This window comes from Halichoeres trimaculatus, unplaced genomic scaffold (assembly GCF_033239565.1).
Source record: "Halichoeres trimaculatus isolate MK-OKI-2021-1 unplaced genomic scaffold, fHalTri1.1 fHalTri1_scaffold_14, whole genome shotgun sequence".
In the NCBI taxonomy this organism is placed as follows: Eukaryota; Metazoa; Chordata; class Actinopteri; order Labriformes; family Labridae; genus Halichoeres; species Halichoeres trimaculatus.
In genome coordinates, this window is record NW_027437192.1 from 3794366 (window position 1) to 3817022 (window position 22657).

Genomic DNA, 22657 nt, shown 5'->3' on the forward strand with positions numbered 1-22657 from the left:
TAATTTAATATCATATCATATCATATCATATAATATAATATAATATAATATAATATAATATAATATAATATAATATAATATAATATAATATAATATAATATAATATAAAATAATGTAATATATTATAGATTCACATTTAGTTTATTTGGAAGTTAATCTGATTTTTTTCGCCCCATTTTTTCAAAATCTAACTGTGACGTCACATTTCAACTCCCCAATCACGTCACGATCTCTGATCCCTTGATTTAATGTTCCCTTGTCTGAAGACTCCATATGTGAGCCGCTGGGCGGCGCTGTCGGGCTCCTTTAACGGAATGTAGGCTAACGTGCGCGTCCGCGTGCTAGTGCGCGTGCACGAGTGTTCAAAGCGAGAGAGAGCATCTGCCTCCTCTACACACACACACACACACACACACACACCGGGAGGATGCTGCCTCAGACAACAGACGCGGAGCTGAGGAAGCACCGGGCGGACTGAGGGAAATACCGACACCGACACACGGGACCAACCCGGCACTGAGAGACCTGGACCGGGCTGAATCTCCCCCCGGACCGGGCTGAACCTCCTCCCCGTCGGTGTGATCGTCCGGGGACCCCCGGACCGGAGCGAGGAGGAGGAGGATGAAGAAGAGCAACCCGAGCAGACGGGTAGGAGCGGAGATCACGTTTTAATAGAACACTGAGAGGATTTATCTTCATCACTCATTCATCCTTCATCCATTCATCATCTTCATCTTCATCACAGTGTTTATCTCACATAACAGAGGGTTATTGTTCAGAGTGTGCGCGTGTCAAACATCAAAGGAAGTCATGAAGAAAAGGAGAATCTCTCATTTAGAAAAAAAAAAGCTGCAGATTTTATCATCCTCATATTTTTATTATTCCCATAAGTCAGCACAAATCTGAAAACAGGAATTAATGTTTAACTCTCCTCTTTAATTCCTACTCCCCGCTGCTGTCTGCACATTTATGCAAATCAGTGCACGGCAGAATAATCACTGTTACATTTTTCTGTGTGCTGTTGGTGGGACAGAGAATTTCTCTGCATATTCATTAAGAAATAAAACAATCCAAGTTTTAAAAATGAGGCAGAATCAGCAGCTCTGATCACATCATCCCTGCTCTCTTAATTCAGGGCCAGACATTAATATTTAATCATTAATGTACGTTAGTTGATGCAGAAATTATTCTGATGTTTAATTCAATCATTAATGAGATTAAACTCACGAGTGAGGTTCCAAAGATCTCTGTTTTTTGTTTTTGTTTTCTTTTTTGCCACATCATGATGCTAAATTTACGACTTGTCTGTGCTGGAAGCAGGTTTTGTTGAATTTAGTGTAAACTCACGCTCATCTACAACAAACACAATGTCTAATCCTGGGCTCCATCTGACACAACTAACAGCATATAAACTTTCTGAACAACTCCAGGAGTGTGTCTGACAATGTGACGGAAAGAATCCCCGCAGTGAGAGTTAATTATGAAGAAGATTTTCAACCATTACAGCTAAAACAGAAACAAAAATAGTCTGTACAGAGAGAAACTGCAGGCTTTCTGGGATTGAAGAAAGATTTCTGAGAAAATTCAGAAAGTTAAGAGTCAGAGCAGGGGTGTGCACAGAAAGGGGACAAGGGGGGCCGTTGCCCCACCTAACCCTTGTTGAAAACCCTCTTGGGGGCCAAAATGCACGCTAAAGTGCCCTCTTAAATCAAAATGTGTGCTAGAGCATCCTCCTCAGAAGCCTAAACAGTCTTAAGTCAAAACGCATAATTGAGTGTCCTTCTAAGAACCCAAAATATGTGCTTAAGTGTCCGCTTTGTAGCCAAAACGTGAGTGATAAGAATGTGCTGTATATGCCTTTTTATTTTTGCTTCTGAAAAGTCTGTAAATGTCACTGGGCCAAAGCAGTTCCACTAAAAAACGCAGTTCCTCGGGTGCCCTCTAGAGGCTGGCTGTAGAAACACCAGAAACCACATATACTTCCATTCAAAGAAGAGGAAATAACTTGTGAAAATAAACACATTTACAGCCCATTAAAAAAAAAAATTAAGTGTGAATTGTTTATTTCTCTATCAGTACGGGGGTTAATTTTGTTACATCCATATATGGTCAAAGAGGTGAAAGACACACCTTTTTACCTCATGCTAACTTAAACAAAGCTGCTTTGAGTTTAATTTTTTTTTAATATGGCCCCTATCAACAATGGGTTTAAAAACTCTGTATCTGAAACAAACATGTGACATTTCGGGGACTATGTCCATGTTTTGTACAGTTCAAGGGTCGAGCGTTATCCTCCTCTTAAACTTTTGTGACCTTACATCAACAGACGAACATGATAAAAGTGTTTTTCTCCCCCTCTTAGAGACAGACTTGAAAAAACTTGAATTTTTCCTTTTACCTGGCTCAGAAAGTCTCTACTACTTGAAAAAGAACAATTTTCTCCGGAGCTGATTGGTTAAAGTAGAGTTGACCAATCAGGAGTGAGTAGAATAAGAATGGAGGGCACCAGCAAAGGGGGTTCTAGAATTCTGAGATCAAAGACGGAATTCTGCCTTTGATCTTGGAATCCTGAATAAAAAGCTGAATTTATGTAAAAGAAAATGTCAGACCCACAGACTGTTTCTAGAGTGGACAGCGTGGCTCTGTAATTTACTATTGCACAGTTTAGAAGCCAAAATACCCCCTCATAGGCGCTGCCATTGTGAAGCCAGAGCCTGAGAAAATCTGAGAGGAGACAGGTGACAAGAAAACCTTTGGAGAGTCCAATCGTTTCTTGGCTCTCCTTCCTGACATATATTACAGTTCCTGAAAAAAAAAACTATGTAACCGTGATGTAAAACCCTGTTTTTAACCTCTAATAGTGGAAAAAATTGGACTTTAACACATTGCAGCACAAAAAAATCTGCAATACCTTATTCATTTTTAAAAGTTTGACCATAGCTAGGGATGGGAATCGAAATCTGGTTCCTGTTGAGAACTGATAAGAAATGTTTCAATCCATTGATATCATTAGCCTTTGTGCTAAACAAATCCCTTATCAATTATTTACATTGTGCCGGAGCTGCCAAGCCTTACGTCGATGAGTCTGCTGCAGCTATCTTAGCTTAGCAGTTAGATAACGTTTCCTAAGAACACTCTAACTCAGGATTTTCAGCTTGAAGTTTTACTGAAGAACTGACTTCATAAAGAAATGTACATCACTCTCTCTCAGGTGATTCATATTCAGTACATTCAAAATGGTATAAATCACCTTATTTACCAAAATAACAAAATAGCGCAAGCTTGAAGCTAATGTATACGGGAAACCGCATTGATATGCTAACAGTTAGCATATATCAGTATAACTTTAGCTTCAGAATACACAGAAACATATCACATCAACTCTTTGTAAAAAAAATACTGAGAATTCCAAATGTCAAAAGCTAACAGGCTAATGAAAGGCTCATGGCTGACTTCATAACTACGGAAAGCTTCCAAACAACTTAAACTATTGCTATTACCACTTTGAGACACTAGATGGCCTACTTTAATTATTAACGTCCCGAAATATCCAGACTCAGGGACCAATTACATTTTATTCACTTAAAGTACAAACTTAATTAAATGTTGTTGACACAGAAAACCTGTAAAGCTACTTTTTGTACCAAGAAAATTCACAACAAGGATTGATAAGGGAATCGATATAGAATCAGATTGATAAGCAGAATTGATAAGGGCATCGGTATTGAAAAAATCTTATCAATTCCCATCCCTAACCACAGCTCATCTAGAATGACTGGGGAGACAGGGTTTTTGACCTATACTGCAGTCAGCCACCAGGGGGAGCAGTTTTTGTGTTGACCTCTCTCTGTTTGATTTTCGTCCCTCCTGAATTTGTGAATTGGAAAAGAAAGTCCTGTAACGCTAAGAGCTGAAAACACATTTTTAAAGCCGTTTGCAGGGGAAGCAGAACTCTTCTTCGTTGGTGTTTCCTCCCAGATTTCTGTTGTTGTGTTGTAAAAGTAGGTCAGACTCACTCCTCCTCCTCCTCACCTCTCTGTAACATCTCCAAACTCAACCTCCTCTTCCTCCCTGTCCTTTTTTTCTTCCTCCCACATCATCATGACTCCATGAGTCTGCTGCTGGCTGACTCTCATTTTCTTCTTCTTCTTCTTCTCTGAGTTTCCTTCCTCTTTTATCTCCCTAACCTTCATCGTTTCCTCAGATTTATTCTCGTCTTTCATGATCTCAGAGTCGGAGTGGTTTGAAACGTTTCGGTGAATCAAACGTTCTCTTGCTCTGAGGTCTGGAGTTTAAGATGTGTGATTTTTATTCAGTGTTGAGTTTGATCTTCACATTCTGCTGCATTTATCTTCTTCTGTGGTTTTTAAAAAGACTCTCTGAATCTCCACTTGATTATTTTTTTTATTGAGCGTTTATCTGATGTTTGTTCAGTGATGTTGGATATTTTTCAGGTGTCTGTTCCGTATTTACCGTGCGTGTCTCTTGTGTTTCAGGGCGCTCAGGACTCGGTCCAGCAGCCGGTCCAGCAGACAGAGAAGGCCGGTTGGATCAGGAAGTTCTGTGGTCGAGGGATTTTCAGGGAGCTGTGGAGGAGCCGCTACGTCCTGCTGAGAGGAGAACACCTGTACATCTCCGACAAAGAGGTGAGGGCGGTTTGTTTTAGCTGCTGTCCCTTTAAGGCTCCCTGCTCCACAATCCCCCTGCTCTCTGATTGGCCAGCCCTCTGGGGGCGGAGCCGAGGGCTAACCTTGGTGTTTGAAGCCCAGTCCCTCAGACATATCATGGTTGTTGTTATCCTTTTGTAGGATCCTCGTAGATCTCCAGCTGATAACTCGAGAAGCGTTGAAAGTTTTGTGACTCGTCACCAAAGTTTGTGGCTGCTCAGGCTGAAGTAACAGATAACGTCAGACCTCCTGAAGCTCGCTCTGAACTTTGTGTTCAGCCGTGATGTTGTGTCGCTCTTCAGGCTCTGCTCCTGCCACCGTCTGGAGTTTGTTTATTCCTCCTCAGAGGATGTCGGTCGGTCGGTCGGTGGGTGAGGAGAGCAGAGTTGGACGGAAAGCTCAGAGAGAGACTTGCTGCTCTTCAGGCAGCTGGTGATTTCAGCGTGTTGGACGGGACAGAGAGGATTGTGGGTATTTTCTGACAGGTCCTTTGGCTGTGAGTCTGAGCCGAGTGTCAGCAGCTGTTTGCTGTCAGAGCAGATACAGATTTTATTCCAGCTGAACACAGTGATTCACTGATTCCCTGATTCACTGAGTCATAGATTCACAGATTCACTGATTCATAGATTCACTGATTCATAGATTCACTGATTAAAGCAGCAGAGATTTATGCAATGAAGAAGAAACTCATCTGATAAATCTACTTAAATTATTTTTTCCCCTTTGTTTCTTTATTGCTTTCTTTTTTTAATACTTCCCCTGTCTTCCCTTTCTTACTTTCTTTCTTTCTCAGCTCTTTAGTTTTCCTTTTTCCTCCATTTAATTTATCATTATTTCCATGTTTCTTTTTTTTTCAATCTTTCCTCCGAGGTAACTTTTTTCCTCTTCCTCTTTTTCGCTCATCTTTGTTTTTTCTTCTTTTCTTTTTCTTTTTTTCCCATTCTTCTGTAGCTTTTTCAAATTTTATTATTTCTCCTTTTTTCTTTGTTAATTTGGTACTTTCTTTCTTTCTTTCTTTCTTTCTTTTGTCTTTCTTTTTGCTCACTGCCTTCTTCCCTGTTTTATTCTTCCTATTTTTTTTAATAAAATTTCTTTTATTCCCTTTTCCTTCTGTCTTTCTTGCTTTCTTTTTGTTTTTGTTTTTTTCTCTTTCCTCCCTTTGTTACTTTCTTGTTTTTTTCTTTATTTTTCATTTAACAGTTTTTTCTTTCATCATTCTTTATTTTTTGTGACATAATATTCCTCCACTTGTTTCTTTTTAATCCTTAGTATCTTCCCTTTTGTTTCTTTTTTATTCTCTGTTTTCTTTTCTTTCTCTTTGTCTCATTGTTGCTTTCTCCCCTTCTATCTCATTCTTGTTCCTTCTTGCTCTTTAATTTCGCTATAATTTCTCCTTTCTTTCTTTATTTCTTTTTTCTTTGTTTCTTTCTTTCTTTATATTTTGTTCTTTCTCTTTTGCCTTTCAGTTGATCTTCCTTTCATTACTTTCTCGAGCATTCTGCCCTTTTGTCATCTATCATCTCTCCTTCTTTTCCTCCCTTTTCTTACCCTTTCTTAGCCCTCCTTTTTGTTTCTTTTTTCTTCATCTTTTCTTCCCTCATATTCCTTTTTTCTTTTTTCATCCACCCTTTATCTCTATTCTTCCATTTTTCATTTGTTTCCTCTGCTTCTTTTCGTCCTTATTTTTATTATCCTTTCTTTTTTTAACTTTTTTTTCCGTCATACAACGCTTTTTCTTTTTCCGCTTTGTCTGTTTATCATTCTCCCTTACTCTCACTCTTTTCCATCTGCACTGAACATTCCTTCTCTTCCATTCTGTCATCCTTCTCTCTTTGTTTCCTTCCCTCCATCCTTCCTTTCATCCTTAAACCTGTTTTTTTCTCCCCCCTTGTTTCCTTTCCTCCTTCCTTCTCCTCCTCAGTAAATATTCAGATTCAGTGTTTCTGTTGAGGTTGGGCACAAAATGCAGCTCCACCAATCAGAAACGTGTGTGTGTGTGTGTGTGTGTGTGTGTGTTTGTGTGTGTGTGTGTGTGTGTGTGTGTGTGTGTGTGTGTGTGTGTGTGTAGCTGCAGGCTCAGCTGTGTCAGATGAAGATCTTTGATTCAGCGACACGTGTTGACTGCTCAGCCAGCGGCTTCTCTGTGTGTTAGATAATGTGTGTGTGTGTGTGTGTGTGTGTGTGTGTGTGTGTGTGTGTGTGTGTGTGTGTGTGTGTGTGTGTGTGTGTGTGTGTGTGTGTTGGTGTATCTCAGGTCACACTGCAGAATAAAATCTCTAAATATATCTCCACTCTCTTTCTCCGGACATTTAGTTTTTTCATAAAGACAGAGTGACATCACAGGTCACATGACCTCTCGCTCTGACTCAGCGATGTTTCAATGATGACTCAGCATCTTCAGAGCTCAGCGAGCTTAATTTAGGATCAGACTCCAGTCTCAGAGATAAAAATCGAACTCAAAGCTTGTGCTCCATTCTTCTTCTGTGGTTTATTTTGTGTAGATGTTAATGTTCTGTAAAACAGCAGCAGAGTCTCCGAACGCAGTGTCTGTGTTAAACTCTCCATCTCCTCTTCTTCTCCTCTTTTATATCACATCTTCATCTTTTTCTCTCATTTTGTCTGAGGGTCCCTGAATGCGTCACAGAGGACAGGTGAGAAGATGAGGACAGACATGCCTCTGTGATGCGTTCAGGTGCAGCAGGTGTGTCTGAGTGTTTGCAGTGAGTCTGCAGCTGAAAGTTATTTTTATATAAGAGAGAGTTATGTAAGTTTTCACTGAGAGGACGCTGAGTCAGACTGCACACACACACACACACACACTTTTGTGCTCTCTTTCAGACACACACACACACACTCAGGACGATGAAGAGGACGATGCAGAGGATGATCTGCAGGACGTTCATGTTTTATGTTCGTCCTGAATAAAAGCTAAAATAAGATCTGTGTTTATCATCAGCTGTTAGCTGAGCATGCACACTCAGCATATTAAACATAAACAAACAGAGCTGCAGAGTTCAGACAGAGCATTGAGTGTTTTCATCTCACCTGGACAGGTGCAGGATGTCGTCATGGCAGCCTGTTTCATTTGATCTGCCTCTAAAAGACACAAACTGTCTGAATCAAACCATCGTACTGATAAAAAAAAGTCACAGGTCGTTAAAAGATAATATATGAAATAAAAAAAGTCTTGAATTTCAGAGAAGAGGCTGAAATATTACTTAATGACAGTCTGAAACATTTAATACTAAGATCAAAGAGTAACAAGAAAACAAGTCTTCAGAGGATAAAAACTCAGATTTACCAGAAAATTGTAAATTTCTAAGATAAAGTTGTGAAATTTTCATTGGTTTTGTTTTAAATTTATGCGTAAAAACGCTAAGGGACTGAAAACGCTGTAGTAAGCATGCCAGGCCTGTAGGTGGTGCTGTAACTGTCTTGTCCAGAAGCCGCTTTTGGGAGATCTCCACTGAAGTAGAGTTGAGCCGATCATCTGGTGTTTTGGGGAATACTAAGATAAAAAGTGGAGCAACAGATGCATATTTTGTTTAAAAACAGTTGGCAGATTCAGCAGATTGAGTAGCACAAGCTCAACACGGTAGTCTGTGACTATCGTAACAACGGTACTGTTGTCCTGTTGTATGCGCTCGCACGGAGCGGAGCGTGACATCGGCGTTTCCACTGAAAACACTGGCTCACTGGTGTCGGCAGCGTTTCAGAAAAATCCTACTCTGGAGGCCGTTTTCAAAAGTTTGCATTTTAGGTCGGCTGAAACACCGCTTCTGTGTAAACACAAGGCCCCTTAAAAAGCACCAAAGTCTGCCCATAGCCCCGCCCCCAACAAGCCTCCAGAGATCTGGCCAATAAGGAGGAAGGGGGTTTCCAGAGCAGTGCCTTAAAGAGACAGCAGCTAAAACAAAGTGTTTCAGACAAAGGCAGGAATAAACGTTTTCCAAGGGGCTGTATACACAACAGTGGTTTAAGAATGAAAAGCAAAAGTGTTGTTGTGTTTCAGCCTCTTCGTTTGCGCGGAAACCGCGTTTTAGCCAATCTAAAATGCAAAGTTTTGAAAAACAACCTCCAGAGTGAATTTTTTCTCTTGGTATTCACCAGTACTCTAGATGATCACCTCAACTCTACTTCAGAGGAGATCTACCAAAAGCTGCTTCTGGACAAGACAGTTATAGTGCCACCTACAGACCTGGCATGCTTACTACAGGGTTTTCCGTGCAAACACAGATTTTTTTCCACCTCGTTTTTGTGTTTTTGGATTAACTTTGTCGTGCAAACAGGGGCCTAAAACACCACTGAGAGACAAAAGTGGTTTTTCGTTTAGCTTTAAATCATGTGAAGATACTACGGGGGCTCCAAAGGGACAGAATGGAGATTAAAAATCACAATACCTCCTCCTCTTCCTCTGTTAGTAAAGGCTCTTTGTTTCTTCCTGTCGTGTCGTCTTTCGGATTCAGCGGTAGAAATAAAAACTTATTTTACGTCAGTGGACGTCAAACTAAGCAGAATAATGACTCATGGAAAGCTGTGTGTGTGTGTGTGTGTGTGTGTGTGTGTGTGTGTGTGTGTTTCATGTAATTATGATTCTTTTCATCATCCGTCTTGTTTCTGTATTTCAGCAGAACGCTGACCTAGAACGCTTTAATTCAGCTGCAGCCCGAGGGAGACCTGTGTGTGTGTGTGTGTGTGTGTGTGTGTGTGTGTGTGTGTGTGTGTGTGTGTGTGTGTGTGTGTGTGTGTGTGTGTGTGTGTGTGTGTGTGCGTGTGTGGTGCTCTGTGGTAAACACAGTCTGCAGGTTAGAGTCTCTGTGTTTGTGCGGCTCAGATCGATCACACAGGCCCATCGCTGTGTGATATCGACAAGTGTTCAACACCAGCCGCTTCTATGTGTCACACAATCTCTCACACACACACACGCACACGCACACACGCTGAACCTTGTGACCTTGTTAATGTGAACACACTGATGCTGTAGAGGCACATTCAGACGCACAGTGATGGATGGTTTCCCAGCTGTTGGATTGATCGGCGCGTGTGTGCGTGTGACCTTTAGTGGTTATGGGTTCAGATTAAAGGGACAGTCCGTGTTTCTAGTAACTGTGTTGTCACGTGTGATGGATGGGAGCTGTTTCCTCTCAGCAGTCAGACTCATTAAATCAGGTTAACTCTGAATATTTACACCATTTAACTGTGATTGTTGGAGTGTGGAGTCAGTATTTAAGAGCAGGAGTTTTTCAGTCTCCCCGGCTGATCTCTGTGGATTAAAGATGAACGACTCGAAACCGCCTCTGATGAATGAAACATGGAAACCAAACGAAGCGAGCGGCTCGACTCAAACTGAACCTTTTTATTTAAACGCTCTCTCTTCAGAGTCTTTAAACTGCAGCTTCATGGGCGCCTGTCTGTAGAAACTCACAGAGAAACACGTCCTCATCTCACTCTCTGAGCAGTCAGGTGTGATGCTGTGAGGTAATCAGGTAAACATGACGAGTTAAAGGAGGAACATCTGTCTCTATCCATTCAAATCAGGTCAGTCAGATAAACTGCTAAAGTGTTAAAGGTCCCATACTCTGCTCCTTTTCTGCAGTTTAATATGGATCATTGATGTCTTCATGAAATGGTAGTAACACGTTTTGGTCCAAAAAGTCAATAAATCAAGCACAGCAGCATTGTTTCCAGGCTCTCATAGCCCCTCTGTTCAAAACGCTCTGATTTAGTGGGCGTGGCCTTCATATGTAAATGAGCCTCCGCTGATACCGCCCCGCTCTTCAGCGTCACTGAGAGCGGCACCACAAGCTCCGAATGCACAATGTTTAGAAAACAGCGAAGCTCGTTTACTCTAACATTACAGGCTAAAACAACAGGCTAACTGCAGCTAAAGTTAGCATCCTGAAGCTAACACAGAGACAGGGGGGACACTGAGGAAAAGCTCTTACATCTGCTCCACAGCACACAGCATTTAAAATACTCACATTTCCAGGGTCCCAGGTTTGTTGGTGGATGGTTGGTAATGCGCCTGGATTCAGGACCAGTCTATTCGCTAGCCCTCTGTTGTACTGTCCAAAGTTGGAAAAGCAGTCGGCCGTGAAGTGACTAGCACACACATGCTCAGTTTCACTGAGTGTAGCTGGAACATTTCCTTGATTAATGAACTCTAGACACTTAGTCTGTCTTCTTCTGAGATGGGAAGCTTGTGCATGGAACTATGTGGCTGTTTACAGCCCGAAACAGAGCAGTGATGGCTCTTCAACTTTGGCAAAGGAGTGGCCGGGGAGGGGGTTTGGGGGTATATGCTCCGGTGGACCAATCAGGTCAGACTTGCTCCTGATTGGTCAAAAAAGGGAATCGCTGACATCAGCAAATCCCCAAAATCCAAACAGCTCGTTTTAGGTCAGGATTTCACATTCACAAGCACTACTAAGTGCAGGTTTTGTCATTAAATATCACATTTTGTGGGCTGGGAGGAAAGCCAAAGACCCACAAGTTTCACTAAAAGACTTAATAAAGTGATTTTTGCACAATATGGGACCTATAATTTTGTCCCTCTGGTGCTCCCATAGTATCCATACATGATTCACGGCTAAAAATAATCCTGATTTCTCTCTCCCTGATGTTTTTGAAAACCCTTATTCCAGCCTCTGTCTGGAACACTTCTTTAAAGCTGCTGTCTCTTTAAGAGAACCCTCTTCATTCTGATTGGCCAGCCCTTCGGGGGCCTTTTGGGGGTGCGGAGTTAGGGGCAGACCTTGGTGTTTGAGGCCATGAAGCCTGAGTTCAAACTGATGCTGCTTTCTGCTCCCACACACACACACACACACACACACACACACACACACACACACACACACACACACTGAGTTTGATGTGCATCAGGTGTTCTAACTATGTCACTGCACCTTAGGGTGTGTGTGTGTGTGTGTGTGTGTGTGTGTGTGTGTGTGTGTGTGTGTGTGTGTGTGTGTGTGTGTGTGTGTGTGTGTCTGTGTGTGTGTGTGTGTGTGTGTGTGTGTCTGTGTGTGTGTGTGTGTGTGTGTGTGTGTGTGTGTGTGTCTGTGTGTGTGTGTGTGTGTGTGTGTGTATGTGTCTTTAACCTGATAACATCAAACTGCATCTGTGATCTCAAAGATTGTTCCTGAGTGACGACGTGTCACTCTGATTATTTTTGTCGGCTCAGGTTCCAGAGATCCTCTGTGACTGACAGAGCCTCACTCTGAGCCTCTCACCTCACAGGATGCTGCGATCTGATTGGCTGTCACGTGATAGATCAAGAGCACACTGCAAAAAAAACTGATACCTTTCACAGGCAGATTTCTTTTACTTGATACAAGCAATTCAGACCTCAATTTTGTCTTAAATAACTTAAAACAAGACATTTTTCTTGACTGATAAGTTGAATGTGGCTCATATAAAGTATAATATGACATTTTTTACTCAAAATAACACAAAAGCACTTGTTAAGATTTCAGTTTTTTTGCAGTGGATAGCTTGTGTATGATGGAAATGAAGATTACAGGTGCGTTTTCTCCGTGTCTGCAGGTGAAGGATGAGAGGAAGGCGCAGGAAGTGTTCGACCTGGCTGATTACGAGCGATCGGAGGAGCTGAGGAAGGCGAAGAGTCGCAGCAAGAAGAACCACAGTCGGTTCACCCTGCTGCGCTGCAGACAGCCGGGGAATAACGTGAGTAACATGACGTACTAAGACACGCCTCCTCACCTGCTGGTCACCTGCACTAACTACGCCCACAGCATGAGGCTCTCTTCCATCAAGAAGATTTCTGAATTTTAAACTTTAATTAAAGACTTAAAATTGAGCCTCAATGAGAAACGACTCAAAAGCAGAGTGTGACATGTCAAAATGTCGACATGGCGTGCGATGGAAAGGAACCATGAACCACATCTCCCTCCGTCCCTCCCACAGCAGATCTTAAATGTCTCCGTCTTTACTTCACCCTCGTCTCTCGTGCCCGTCCTCTGAGCTCAGAGATTATTCTGCCCGGCCTGACTCACGCTGCAGCCTCATTGGTGGAATTACTCCAACATCTGCCTCCTAATTGGTGGATCAGAGTTCAAACCACACGCCCACTCACCCTTCTCCACTAAGATTGGCTGAGCCATGTTGGGTGTTTTTTTTTTCTGCTCTGAAAAGGTTTAATCCGCAGAATCCCATTAGTCTGTCAAAGGACGAGTTAGTGCAGAATAATCCCTGCTGTGTCCAAACACTCCCACATCCCTCAGACCGCCTCAGTCCTGCTCTGCTCAGAGCTCAAACACTGAGTTTGCTTCATTTATTAAAAACTAACTCTCACTAATGCAGCAGCATGTCCTCATCGAGTCCACAAGAGAAAACCACAACATTAAAATCAGTGATGTTCAAAGATATAATCCCTGATGGAGTCAGCTTTAAGGTTTAAAGTCAAGTAACAAACATGGGTCTGATAAAAATCCCTGTACTCACAAACTGAAACATAACTGTCGCACTAACAGCTCCCAAAACCCACCAAATACATTTAGGAAAATAAGTATTCAAGGCGTCAACTTTCTTTTCATTACATTTATTTCCAAAGCTGCAATTCAAACAAATTTTCTACCAGACATTGGTATTAACTCAAATAATCCACACATGAAAAGAAATCACAACGTTCAGGTCCATAAATAATGATTATGGTGAATTAAGTACGATAACACAGGAAAAAAGTATTGAACACACCATGGAAAGGCTGTATACTTTGGCAAGGAAATGCACCATACCACCTGAAATCTGTCAGTAATTATTACTTGAACTTCCAATTAGTGCAAACCAACATCAGCTGGGCTAGAGCAAATTGATGGTCCTATAAAAAAGGTGTTTTTTTCACCAAGCAGTTAAATACGACACACCTCATGATGGGTAAAGGCAAAGAGCTCTCTGAAGACATTCACAACCTGATTGTTGCTCAGCATCAGAATGGAACTGGTTACAGACTTATATCAAAGCACCTGAATATTCCAGTCAGCACCGTTGGGGCCATTATTCACAAGTGGAAGAAGCACCACCTTACCATCAACAGGCCACGCACAGGAGCTCCTTGAAGATTTCTGACCAGGGAGTCAGAAAGATAGTCAGAAGAGGACTCAACCAGCCAAGGACCACCCTGAAAGTGCTCCAGAAAGACTTGGAGGCAGCAGGTACAATTGTTACAGAGAAAACAATAGACAATGCACTCCACCACCATGGCCTCTATGGACGCTCAGCCCACAAGACTCCATTCCTCAAGAAAAGGCATGTTGAAGCTGGTTTAAAGTTTGCTAAACAGCATCTTGACAAGCCTGTAGAATACTGGGAGAATGTTGTCTGGTCAGATGAGACCAAAACTGAACTTTGCCCCATGAAACATCGGCAAAAATGAATCAACCGCACCAAATCTGAGCTACGTGAATGATTTCTTTATTACTCGACACTGACTGTGCTAAACATAACTACAGGGATGTTTCAGTGATTGCAGACACGTGATTGTATCAACACCACTATGAGCAACCAAAAACTACAACGACATAATTATGGGGCACCAAATGTAAATTTCAAGCAGTGTTTAATGGGCCACATTTTGTGAAGATTAAGTTCACTTTTTTCACATTTAGCTTGTTTTTGCATGCAAAGCAGAATGTTCTATATGCTAAAAAATTGTACACATGGAAAAAAAATCTGAATCTAACCATAAATCTAAAACTTAACACTTAATCTAAATTTAAATGTTAAATCAAGATCTAAATGTTGAATCTAAATCTAAATCTCAACTCACTTGCCAAGCTTAGATTTGGATTTAGTATTATTTTTCATGTGTTTACATTTTTAACTAGTATGTCGAACGATCTGTTTTGCATGAATTTTTGTCTCAAATAAAAGAAAAACAAGCTAAAGGCTTTTTAAACATCGGTGATTGGCCAGAAAATTGTGATCAGTGCATCCCTAGTTACAACAATACTAACAGGCTCAAAAACAGCAACAATCAATCTACAACATCCACAACAACGAAAAGTACAACATCAACAAAAAAAACAACAGACACTACAACATCAAAACAACAAATATGAGAAGAACAACATCAACAAAAGGACATCAACCAAAAAAAACAACAATTAGTCAGCAACAACAAATATATAATCAAATACGCCAAAAATTACGACGACAACATTTTCATCAACAACCACAAATACAAAGATAGCAACAAAAACATCTTAGTTGTAACAAGTAGAACAACAGACACAGACAAAAAAACTACAAATACAACAACAAAGTTCAAAGTGACGACATCGAGAAAAAAAGTCACAGCAACAAAAAATGCAACACTATCAACAAACATAAAGCACAAAAACACCAGCAACAAAACTCTAAACAGCAACAACAAACACAATGAGAGCAACATCAACAAAACCCAGAGCAATAACAGCAGCAACAACAACAACAAAAACAACTTCAAAATCCAGCGACTCTTGTTCCTACAATTATTCTTTTTCTTAGAGTTTTAAGATCAAAGTTAAAACCCCAACCCCAAATTTCTGACTTCAAAGAGAGTCAAATCTTTATTCTTTATTTCCCGAAAACGAAGAAAAGATTAATTATGTTGAACTAATGTGATGGTTTGTCTTCTTCCAGGTTCCCAACCTTCTGTTCCTGGCAGTGAGTCCTGAGGAGAAGGAGTCGTGGGTCAACGCGCTCAACGCAGCGATCATCAAAGCCAAGAACCGGGTTTTAGATGAGGTACGATGAACTTTATAAAAAAACTACAAAGTCCAGCGTTAAAGGCTGATTATGGTAAACGTTTCTAATTTGTCAGGTTACCATCGAGGAGGACGGTGCGCTGGTTCATCCAACCAGAGACCGGGCTAAGATCCCTCATGGCCGCCGGCTGCCGACCCGAGGACACCTCATGGCAGTGGTACTGACCCCTCTCCGTTTAGTCCATGTGTCTGGGTTTTACTCTTATAATCAAGCGTGTATGAGTAAAACCACGTCCGTGCTTTCCCCCAGGCGTCCACCTCCTCCCACGGCATGCTGACCCTCGACCTGGTGGCAGAGGAGGACGGGTTCTGTCCGGAGTTTGACGGCGACTCCTGGGAGAACGGTTTCCACGTGGACCTGCCGAGAGGTGGTTCTTGCGGACAAGTGGCAGTTATCGGATCTCGGGGGTTTGGGGTTCGACAGCGAGCGGACACTGATGTGTCAAAGCTGCGGGTGACCACCAAGGAGCCCAAGGTGAAAACCAGCAGTCTGCCCAGGGGGAGTGAGCGATCCTGGGGCAAACATTCTCACCTGGAGGTCTCCAAGGTCCACAAGACCCAGCAGGTAGAGACGGGTCAGAGGTTCAAAACCAAATTGCTCCTTCGTTTTGACTCAGATGACCATCAGAACTGAAAAGACTCTGAGACGAGGTTTCTTTTCTTACCTCTCAGGTCCTTCAGGCTCAGTCTCGGACGCCCCAGCCAGGGAAGAGGTTCAGCATGCAGGGCCGGAGTCGCTGTGCCTCCATGGATGAAGTCCTGTCCTCCAGGTACACACACACACCTGACAGGAAAATACACTATGAACATGTTTGTTTCTTCCGTGAAGTTGAAGATCTTAACATGGGGCTCTATGGGGACTGACTCACTGCTGGGACAGCCTCTAGTGGACACTCTGGGAACTGCAGTTTCAGGGTATCTTACCTCGTATGCCATCTCATCCTTTCAGACCTGCGATGATTCGCTCCGAGTTGCGCTCCGCTCTGCGACGTTACCCGACAGAGGAGGAGGCAGGGGGCGGAGCTTCAGTGCAGCCGGTGGGTCAGCTGCAGAGCCTGATCGCCCAGAGGATGCAGAGAGCTCAGGAGCTGCTGGAGGAGATGAGACTTCAGGTTCACATGATCATTCATCTTTTCACTGAGCTCCAGTTTGAGACAGCTGAGCTAACATGCTAACAGGCTAACATGTGCAGTAATCATTCAGGAACAGCTGAAGGGATGTAAACTAACCAAAGTGAACGCTGTGATCCACAGGAGCTGCAGAAGGCCAAAGCCGAGAGGGAGCGAGGAGGAAGCTCACCGTACCTGAAGGGAATTGAGTCGCCGCGACTCCATCACCTCAGGGGCTCCGACTCCCCGCACTCCAGGTCGGTGTCACATGTATTCTCACTTATGCTCACTCTGTTCTGTACTCCAGGGTCTGTGCTGATGCTCTCCCTGCCTTAGCTTTTCATAAATGCTCCTGAAAGGGAGGTGTGCTTTTCTCGTCTGGTTTTGGCGTTCCACGTACGCATGTGGAAGGAAAGTGGCATCAGGAGTTGTTCGTTGACTCTGAGGATTGTGGAGTTGTTGTCCAAGTGTTGTTCTGACTCCAAAGTTTTAGGTAGCAGGACACATGTTTCTGGATTTTGTGGCAGTGTTTACTGATGTGTTTTCTCCTCCTCAGCAGGTCGTCCGGATCTCCCAGGAGCAGGAGCAGCGACTCCCCTCGACTCCGGGGGAAAGACTCTCCACGTCTGAGAGGGAGAGAGTCCCCTCGATCCAAAGCCAAGAAGAATCGATCCAAAGGGACCGACTCACCTCGCTCCAGAGGATCTCACTCACCAGCAGCTAAAGCACATGACTCCCCACGACTCAACGACTCCCCGCGACTGAACGACTCCCCTCGGACGAAGGGTGTCGACAAAATCCGTTCGCCAAAGCTCAAAGGATCGTCTGGTTCTTCCTGTTCCAACACAGAGGACAGCTCGCCGCTTCAGAAGCCTCCTGAGGTCAAAGGATCAGAGTCACCGCGAGGCAGCGAAACGGACTCTCCCCGCCTGAGCAGCGGCAAAGAGTCGTTGTGTCCCAGCCAGAAGAGCTCCCCGAGACTGTCCGGATCCTTTGAGTCCTCAGAGCCAAAAACCCCAGACAAACACCACCTGACGCCCCCTCAGATCTCCACGCCTCCCTCGCAGCTGTCGGACAACGACCTGGAAGTGGAGAAGCGCCGAGCTGAGGCAGAGCGCCTCCTGGAGGAGGCTGTATCGTCGTGGAAGGAGGCACAGGAGGTGCTGCAGGAGGTGAAGGAGCTGCAGAGCCAGACTCTACGGAGGCAGCGCAGGAGGACGTATGAGAAGATGACGCCATCAGCAGCAGCGGCGACCTCACCTGCGGACGAGGACGACACGCCCACATCGCCGACGTCGCCTGAGGATGAAGACGAGTCGGAGACGCCGTAACCGGGACTTCCTTTTTTTTAATTCACTAAATCTTCTCAGCGAGAGTAGCATCGTTTTTGGCACACAGACGACAGGAAGTGGAATCTTTTCATCTTTTAATCCAGGTATGACGGACGCACCCCGACACTCAGAGAGCGGATTATTTCAAATCTAGCGATACAGTTCTTCCCCCGAGGTTTAATGACTGTAATCCTGCAGCGAGCGCTTGTCTTTTAACACTCACTCCTGCTCTGCTTTTATTCCTCAGACGGTGTGTGTGTGTGTGTGTGTGAGACGGATGTGTCACATTTCATTTGACTAATACATCTTTAAAGCGAGGCTGTCTCCTCCTCTCTGTCTGTCTCTTTCTGTCTCTGATGGTGCTGCACGTTTTTCTTCTTTTCTGTCGTTTTCCTTCCTCAGAGAAGATAAACACTGTCGCTTTTTTCACGGACGGTCTTCCCTCAGAGCTTTTTGAAGATAATAAGGCGGATTTCTCGTCTTCTGAGACTTTTTTTCTGGAGTAAAGATGTCAAAATTTATACTAAAGGGGGAAACTTTTTCAAACTGATGAACACTAAAAGCACTGAGAGCACTCTGTTTCCTACAGCGGGGCACGGCGGGAGGGTTTTTGGGGGTCGATTTTCAGATTAAAGATGCACTAACTGAACTCTGAACACTGAAAGAGTTCACATTTGGTTGATTTGCTGATCTATGTTTGGTCTTTTGTGTGAACTTTCTGTTTTAGAGTCTTATAAAGGATCAGTTCCTGCTCTTTGGTTAGATGTAGTTCCCTCCTTGAATCTTGTGCACTACAGTTTGAAACGCTCAGTTTCATGAAGCTAAATAAAAATCAGGGAGCAGAGGAAAAGCAATAACCTTACAAAGTCTTCTTTAACACTTTATTTGTTGGTCTGTTATCAGCTGTTACAGGATTTAACGCATGTTTAACCCCTCTTTAATCCAGTCCTCCTCTCTGTGCAGAATGACACACAGACACAAAGACACAGGGCTAAGACGACTCTGAAAGCCAGATGGTGTGAAAAAATGCAAAAGAGAGACTGCAAAAAATGAAAGTTGGTTTCTCTTGTTTTCTTTCGTTTCATTTTTTCAACATGAGCTAAAGAAAAATCAGAAGTCAAAAGTATGTTTGTACAAAAAGGGCCACCGTAGGACAAAAAACATCAAATTAAGGTTGTAGGAATAAAGTCATAATTTCAAAACATAAAAATTGTTATGTTATGAAAATAAAGTTTTTGTTTTTTGAATAAAAGTTACACCATAGTGTAACGGGGCTAATGGAAAGGTGAAACGGTGAAAGTCGAAACACAAAAATAGTCTGTATGATACAGAATAAAACTTGTTGTTTTACGAGATTAAAGACAAAATGTTTTGAGAATTAAATCTAAATAATGTTGAAATGATCTGTGATTAAAAGCGTGATGCTACAGAAGTTAAGTCTTTATTCTCATGATGTTACAAAAAAATTTCTTGACGTTACCGGACTAAAATCTTAATGTCGGGAGATAAAAGTCATTATGTTAAGAGATTAAAGACAAAATGTTGTAAAAAAAAAAAAAATGTCATTCTACAAGATTAAAAATGAAATAAAAGTCTAAGTAAAGTTTTGATTTCACAAGGGTATTCGAACAAAGTCTTTGTCTTACAAGTTACTGTGTGTTCTCACCAAAAGAGGCAAAAGCGAGACGCCAGAAGTTAATCCATTTTCAATGAGAGCCTGGCGTCCTGAGCGGCAAAAGCGGCACCAGATGAGAAGTTGAGCCTCGGTTAACTTTACGTTAATTAGCTTTGACGCAGTTCAGCGGCAAACGGTGGCAACCAATCAGAGTAGAGATGTCCTTCGACCGAGCAGGCCCTGAAGAACAACACATGTAACTTTGGTTCCTAGCTCATCCTATTCTTTTTAATGTCCGCCGTTTTGGCTAACGTGACCAACAGTAAAAAAATGTTGACTGGGTTCGTGTCGTGGAGGTGGTCGGTTGTTCTGGTGAGTTGAAAAAAAATGTGCAGTGATAGAAGAAAACAGCAAAGCGAAGTGTAGACTGTGGCAAAGACAAAGCCTAGCCTAGCATGCTAGCATTTCTTGCTTCATCTGAATGAGATGACACCAGGGCTCCAGACTAACTTTTTTTATCTGCGGTTTACGCCGGGGGTGCAGGTTACTTTTATTATCCAACAGTCTCCCCGTGACTGATTAGATGGTGATTTTACCTTATGTTCATGCTATGCTTTTAACTAACTTAAAGCCTGATTTTATTTTAACATCAGTCACGTGACGAGCGGCTAAAGCTGCTAAAATATTTTGCCGCTTTTGCCTCCTTTGGTGTGAACGCACAGTTACAAGTTCCTAAAGTTACGAGATCAAAGCCACAACAGATAAGTCAAAATTAAATTGTGTCTTAAACCTTTATTATAATATTTTGTCTTTCATCTACTAACATAACAATTCTGATCTCCTGATATCATATTGTCAATGCAAAGAGAATAAAGTTGTACTATCATGAGACTTAAGTTATCATGTTAAGAGATTACAGTCCTAATATTAAGAAACAAAACAAAAAATTATAAAGTTTTTAAATTATATAATGTAAGCAGTGATATCACCAGATTTTTTTTTTGTGATACAGGATTAAAACTGTATTTGAGAAGTTAAAACTTAAACACCGTAAGATTATGACTTTTGACGTCTTCTTACTGTGGCCCAAATCCTCCATTGATGTTTGAGATAGAGTGAGATGAAGTTAACACATATTAAACTAGCGTTTTAAAATTTAAAATTTCTGGAAAATAACTTTTTTTTTTCTGACATCAAATTAAAACTTAATTCTTATAATCTCAGGATTTTATTCTTGTTTGGTTAAAAACTTAATTACCAGATTATTCGGACTCTTGTTTTGTAACGTCACAATTTTCTTCCTGAAGTCTCAAAACTTTTTGTGGCCTCACTTCTCGTCATTTTTATCTCCAATAAGTGAATAATCTGTTAAACATTTTACAACTTGACGTATGTCATAAACTTTCAGATAAGTGAGTTTGAAGAGGACGACACTGACACTGTTTGTGGATTCATCGTACTGTTTGTGATGTTTTTAAAAAGATGTTGAAGAAATGTATTTATTTCTCTTTATTTTAGATTTCATACACTTTAAAAAAAGAGTCCATGACTTTGTTTAACACTTTGTTATATTATAATATTCAATTGTTTTTCTTTCACTCAGATTTATATGTTGGTGTTTCTGAACGATGTGGTTTGAATTACTGTAAGCAGAAATGCATTGTGGGTAAATGGAGCCAAAAAAAAACACTGTTTGTTTTTTGTATGGAGCATCCAGACCTCGTCTTCACATGCAGAATAAAATAAGCTAAAGAATCCGACACACAGTGAGATTATTTCATCCAGACTGTAAGGATTATCTTTAGAGTGTTGTGCTTTTATTTTGAAGGGGCGCTCATTTAAAAAAAAAAAAAAAAAAAAGATGGAATAATGTATTTATCATCAGATTTGTTAAACTGGGGTTTTTGTGTTTTAGTGGAGTTTAAAGGGACAGTCTGTGTTTTTTGATGCTTGATAAATCTCCGGGCTGTCGGCCAATCATGCAGCTGGATAATTTGATCATGTGACCAGAATCTGAGAGCTTCCTGAACAAATACATAAGAGGAGGACAAAAATAAAACTTCCTGATTCGGGTCACATGATCAAAACATCCAGCTGCATGATTGGCCGACAGCCCGCAGAGAGATTAATCAGTTATTGAGAACACACACACACACACACACACACACACACACACACACATACTCAGGTCAGTGAGCTGTAATGTAGAGCAGAGCAGATGTAGGGCAGGACAAACAGCATCGCTCCATTACACAACTCCACCTCTACAACACACACACACACACCATCAGCCTGTGTGTGTGTGTGTGTGTGTTTGTGTGTGTGTGTGTGTGTGTGAGTGTGTGATTGTGTATGCATGTGTGAGCATTTCTTGATGACTAATCTGATAACATTATGCATGCTGCGTTTGCGTGTCTGCTCATAAAACACCAAAATCAGCCTTAAAGGGGCAGTACGCCTATTATTTTCCTTTCACCTCTCAACCCGTGGCCCATTAGCCTAGCTTAGCATAAAAGGGCATTAACAGAACAATTACTCAGCTCCATTAGAGAGAAATAAATTAACTTACTAGCTGTTCTTGCAGATCAGTGGCTACCACAATGGGGGTTGCAAAACAGGGATTGGATTGCCTTTCAAAATAATATATATCTGTTTTCCACATTTCTTTGTTGGAGACCCCCAGGGAGACTAAACCAGGACGACGGTATGAGTGGAGGCAGATTCATTCAGGAAACACAGCAACATGTGACCATAGATCGACTACATGAACTATCTGATTTATTTTGGTTAGTTTTTGTCTGTTTTTGGATTGGGACAGGGCGTTTTGTTCAAACAAACATGAGATCATTATCAAGCTGTGGCTGCTGCTAGCTTAGCAATGGGCTTGCATTATCTGTTGGTTCACCAAGTTTATTAAAAAAAAAACAACTGAATCAGCTCAGGGTCAGCTGTTAGGAGTATCCACAGGAAATAACTTCAGGTCAACAGACGAGCATCCACTGGAGCTACATAGGGGCATACTTTGGTCAACCAGGGCCCCAGAGGACTCTAACACCAGGAACACACCAGATGAGTCTCCTGTCCAACACGGCTCAGTTGCGTGGTGACTGCGTGCTTTCCCATCCGTCATTTCACACCAGCTGCATCTCCAGCCCCATATGCCACATAA

The 22657-nt window shown here is 42.1% G+C and overlaps 1 protein-coding gene across 2 annotated transcripts; it reads left to right on the forward strand.

The window, feature by feature from the left end:
* The first annotated feature begins 402 nt into the window (after nt 1-402).
* plekho1a (pleckstrin homology domain containing, family O member 1a) lies at nt 403-21231 on the forward strand. 2 transcript variants are annotated; one of them, XM_074686597.1, is made up of 10 exons: nt 403-648; nt 4497-4646; nt 12213-12353; nt 15309-15413; nt 15490-15591; nt 15684-15998; nt 16106-16203; nt 16383-16545; nt 16687-16799; nt 17099-21231. In XM_074686597.1, the coding sequence occupies exons 1-10, from the start codon at nt 622-624 to the stop codon at nt 17871-17873; spliced, it is 1989 nt and encodes a 662-aa protein (XP_074542698.1). In that variant the 5' UTR covers nt 403-621; the 3' UTR covers nt 17874-21231. The 2 variants fall into 2 exon arrangements, with proteins under 2 accessions (XP_074542698.1, XP_074542699.1); XM_074686598.1 differs by having other exon boundaries at nt 17102-21231.
* Nucleotides 21232-22657: the final 1426 nt, after the last annotated feature.

Excerpts from the sequence above, each read along its gene's own strand:
- plekho1a (XM_074686597.1), top strand. The coding sequence starts at position 622 with ATGAAGAAGAGCAACCCGAGCAGACGG. Across the intron at positions 649-4,496 it reads AGAGCAACCCGAGCAGACGG|GGCGCTCAGGACTCGGTCCA; the intron begins GTAGGAGCGGAG and ends CTTGTGTTTCAG. Across the intron at positions 15,999-16,105 it reads AGGTCCACAAGACCCAGCAG|GTCCTTCAGGCTCAGTCTCG; the intron begins GTAGAGACGGGT and ends CTTACCTCTCAG.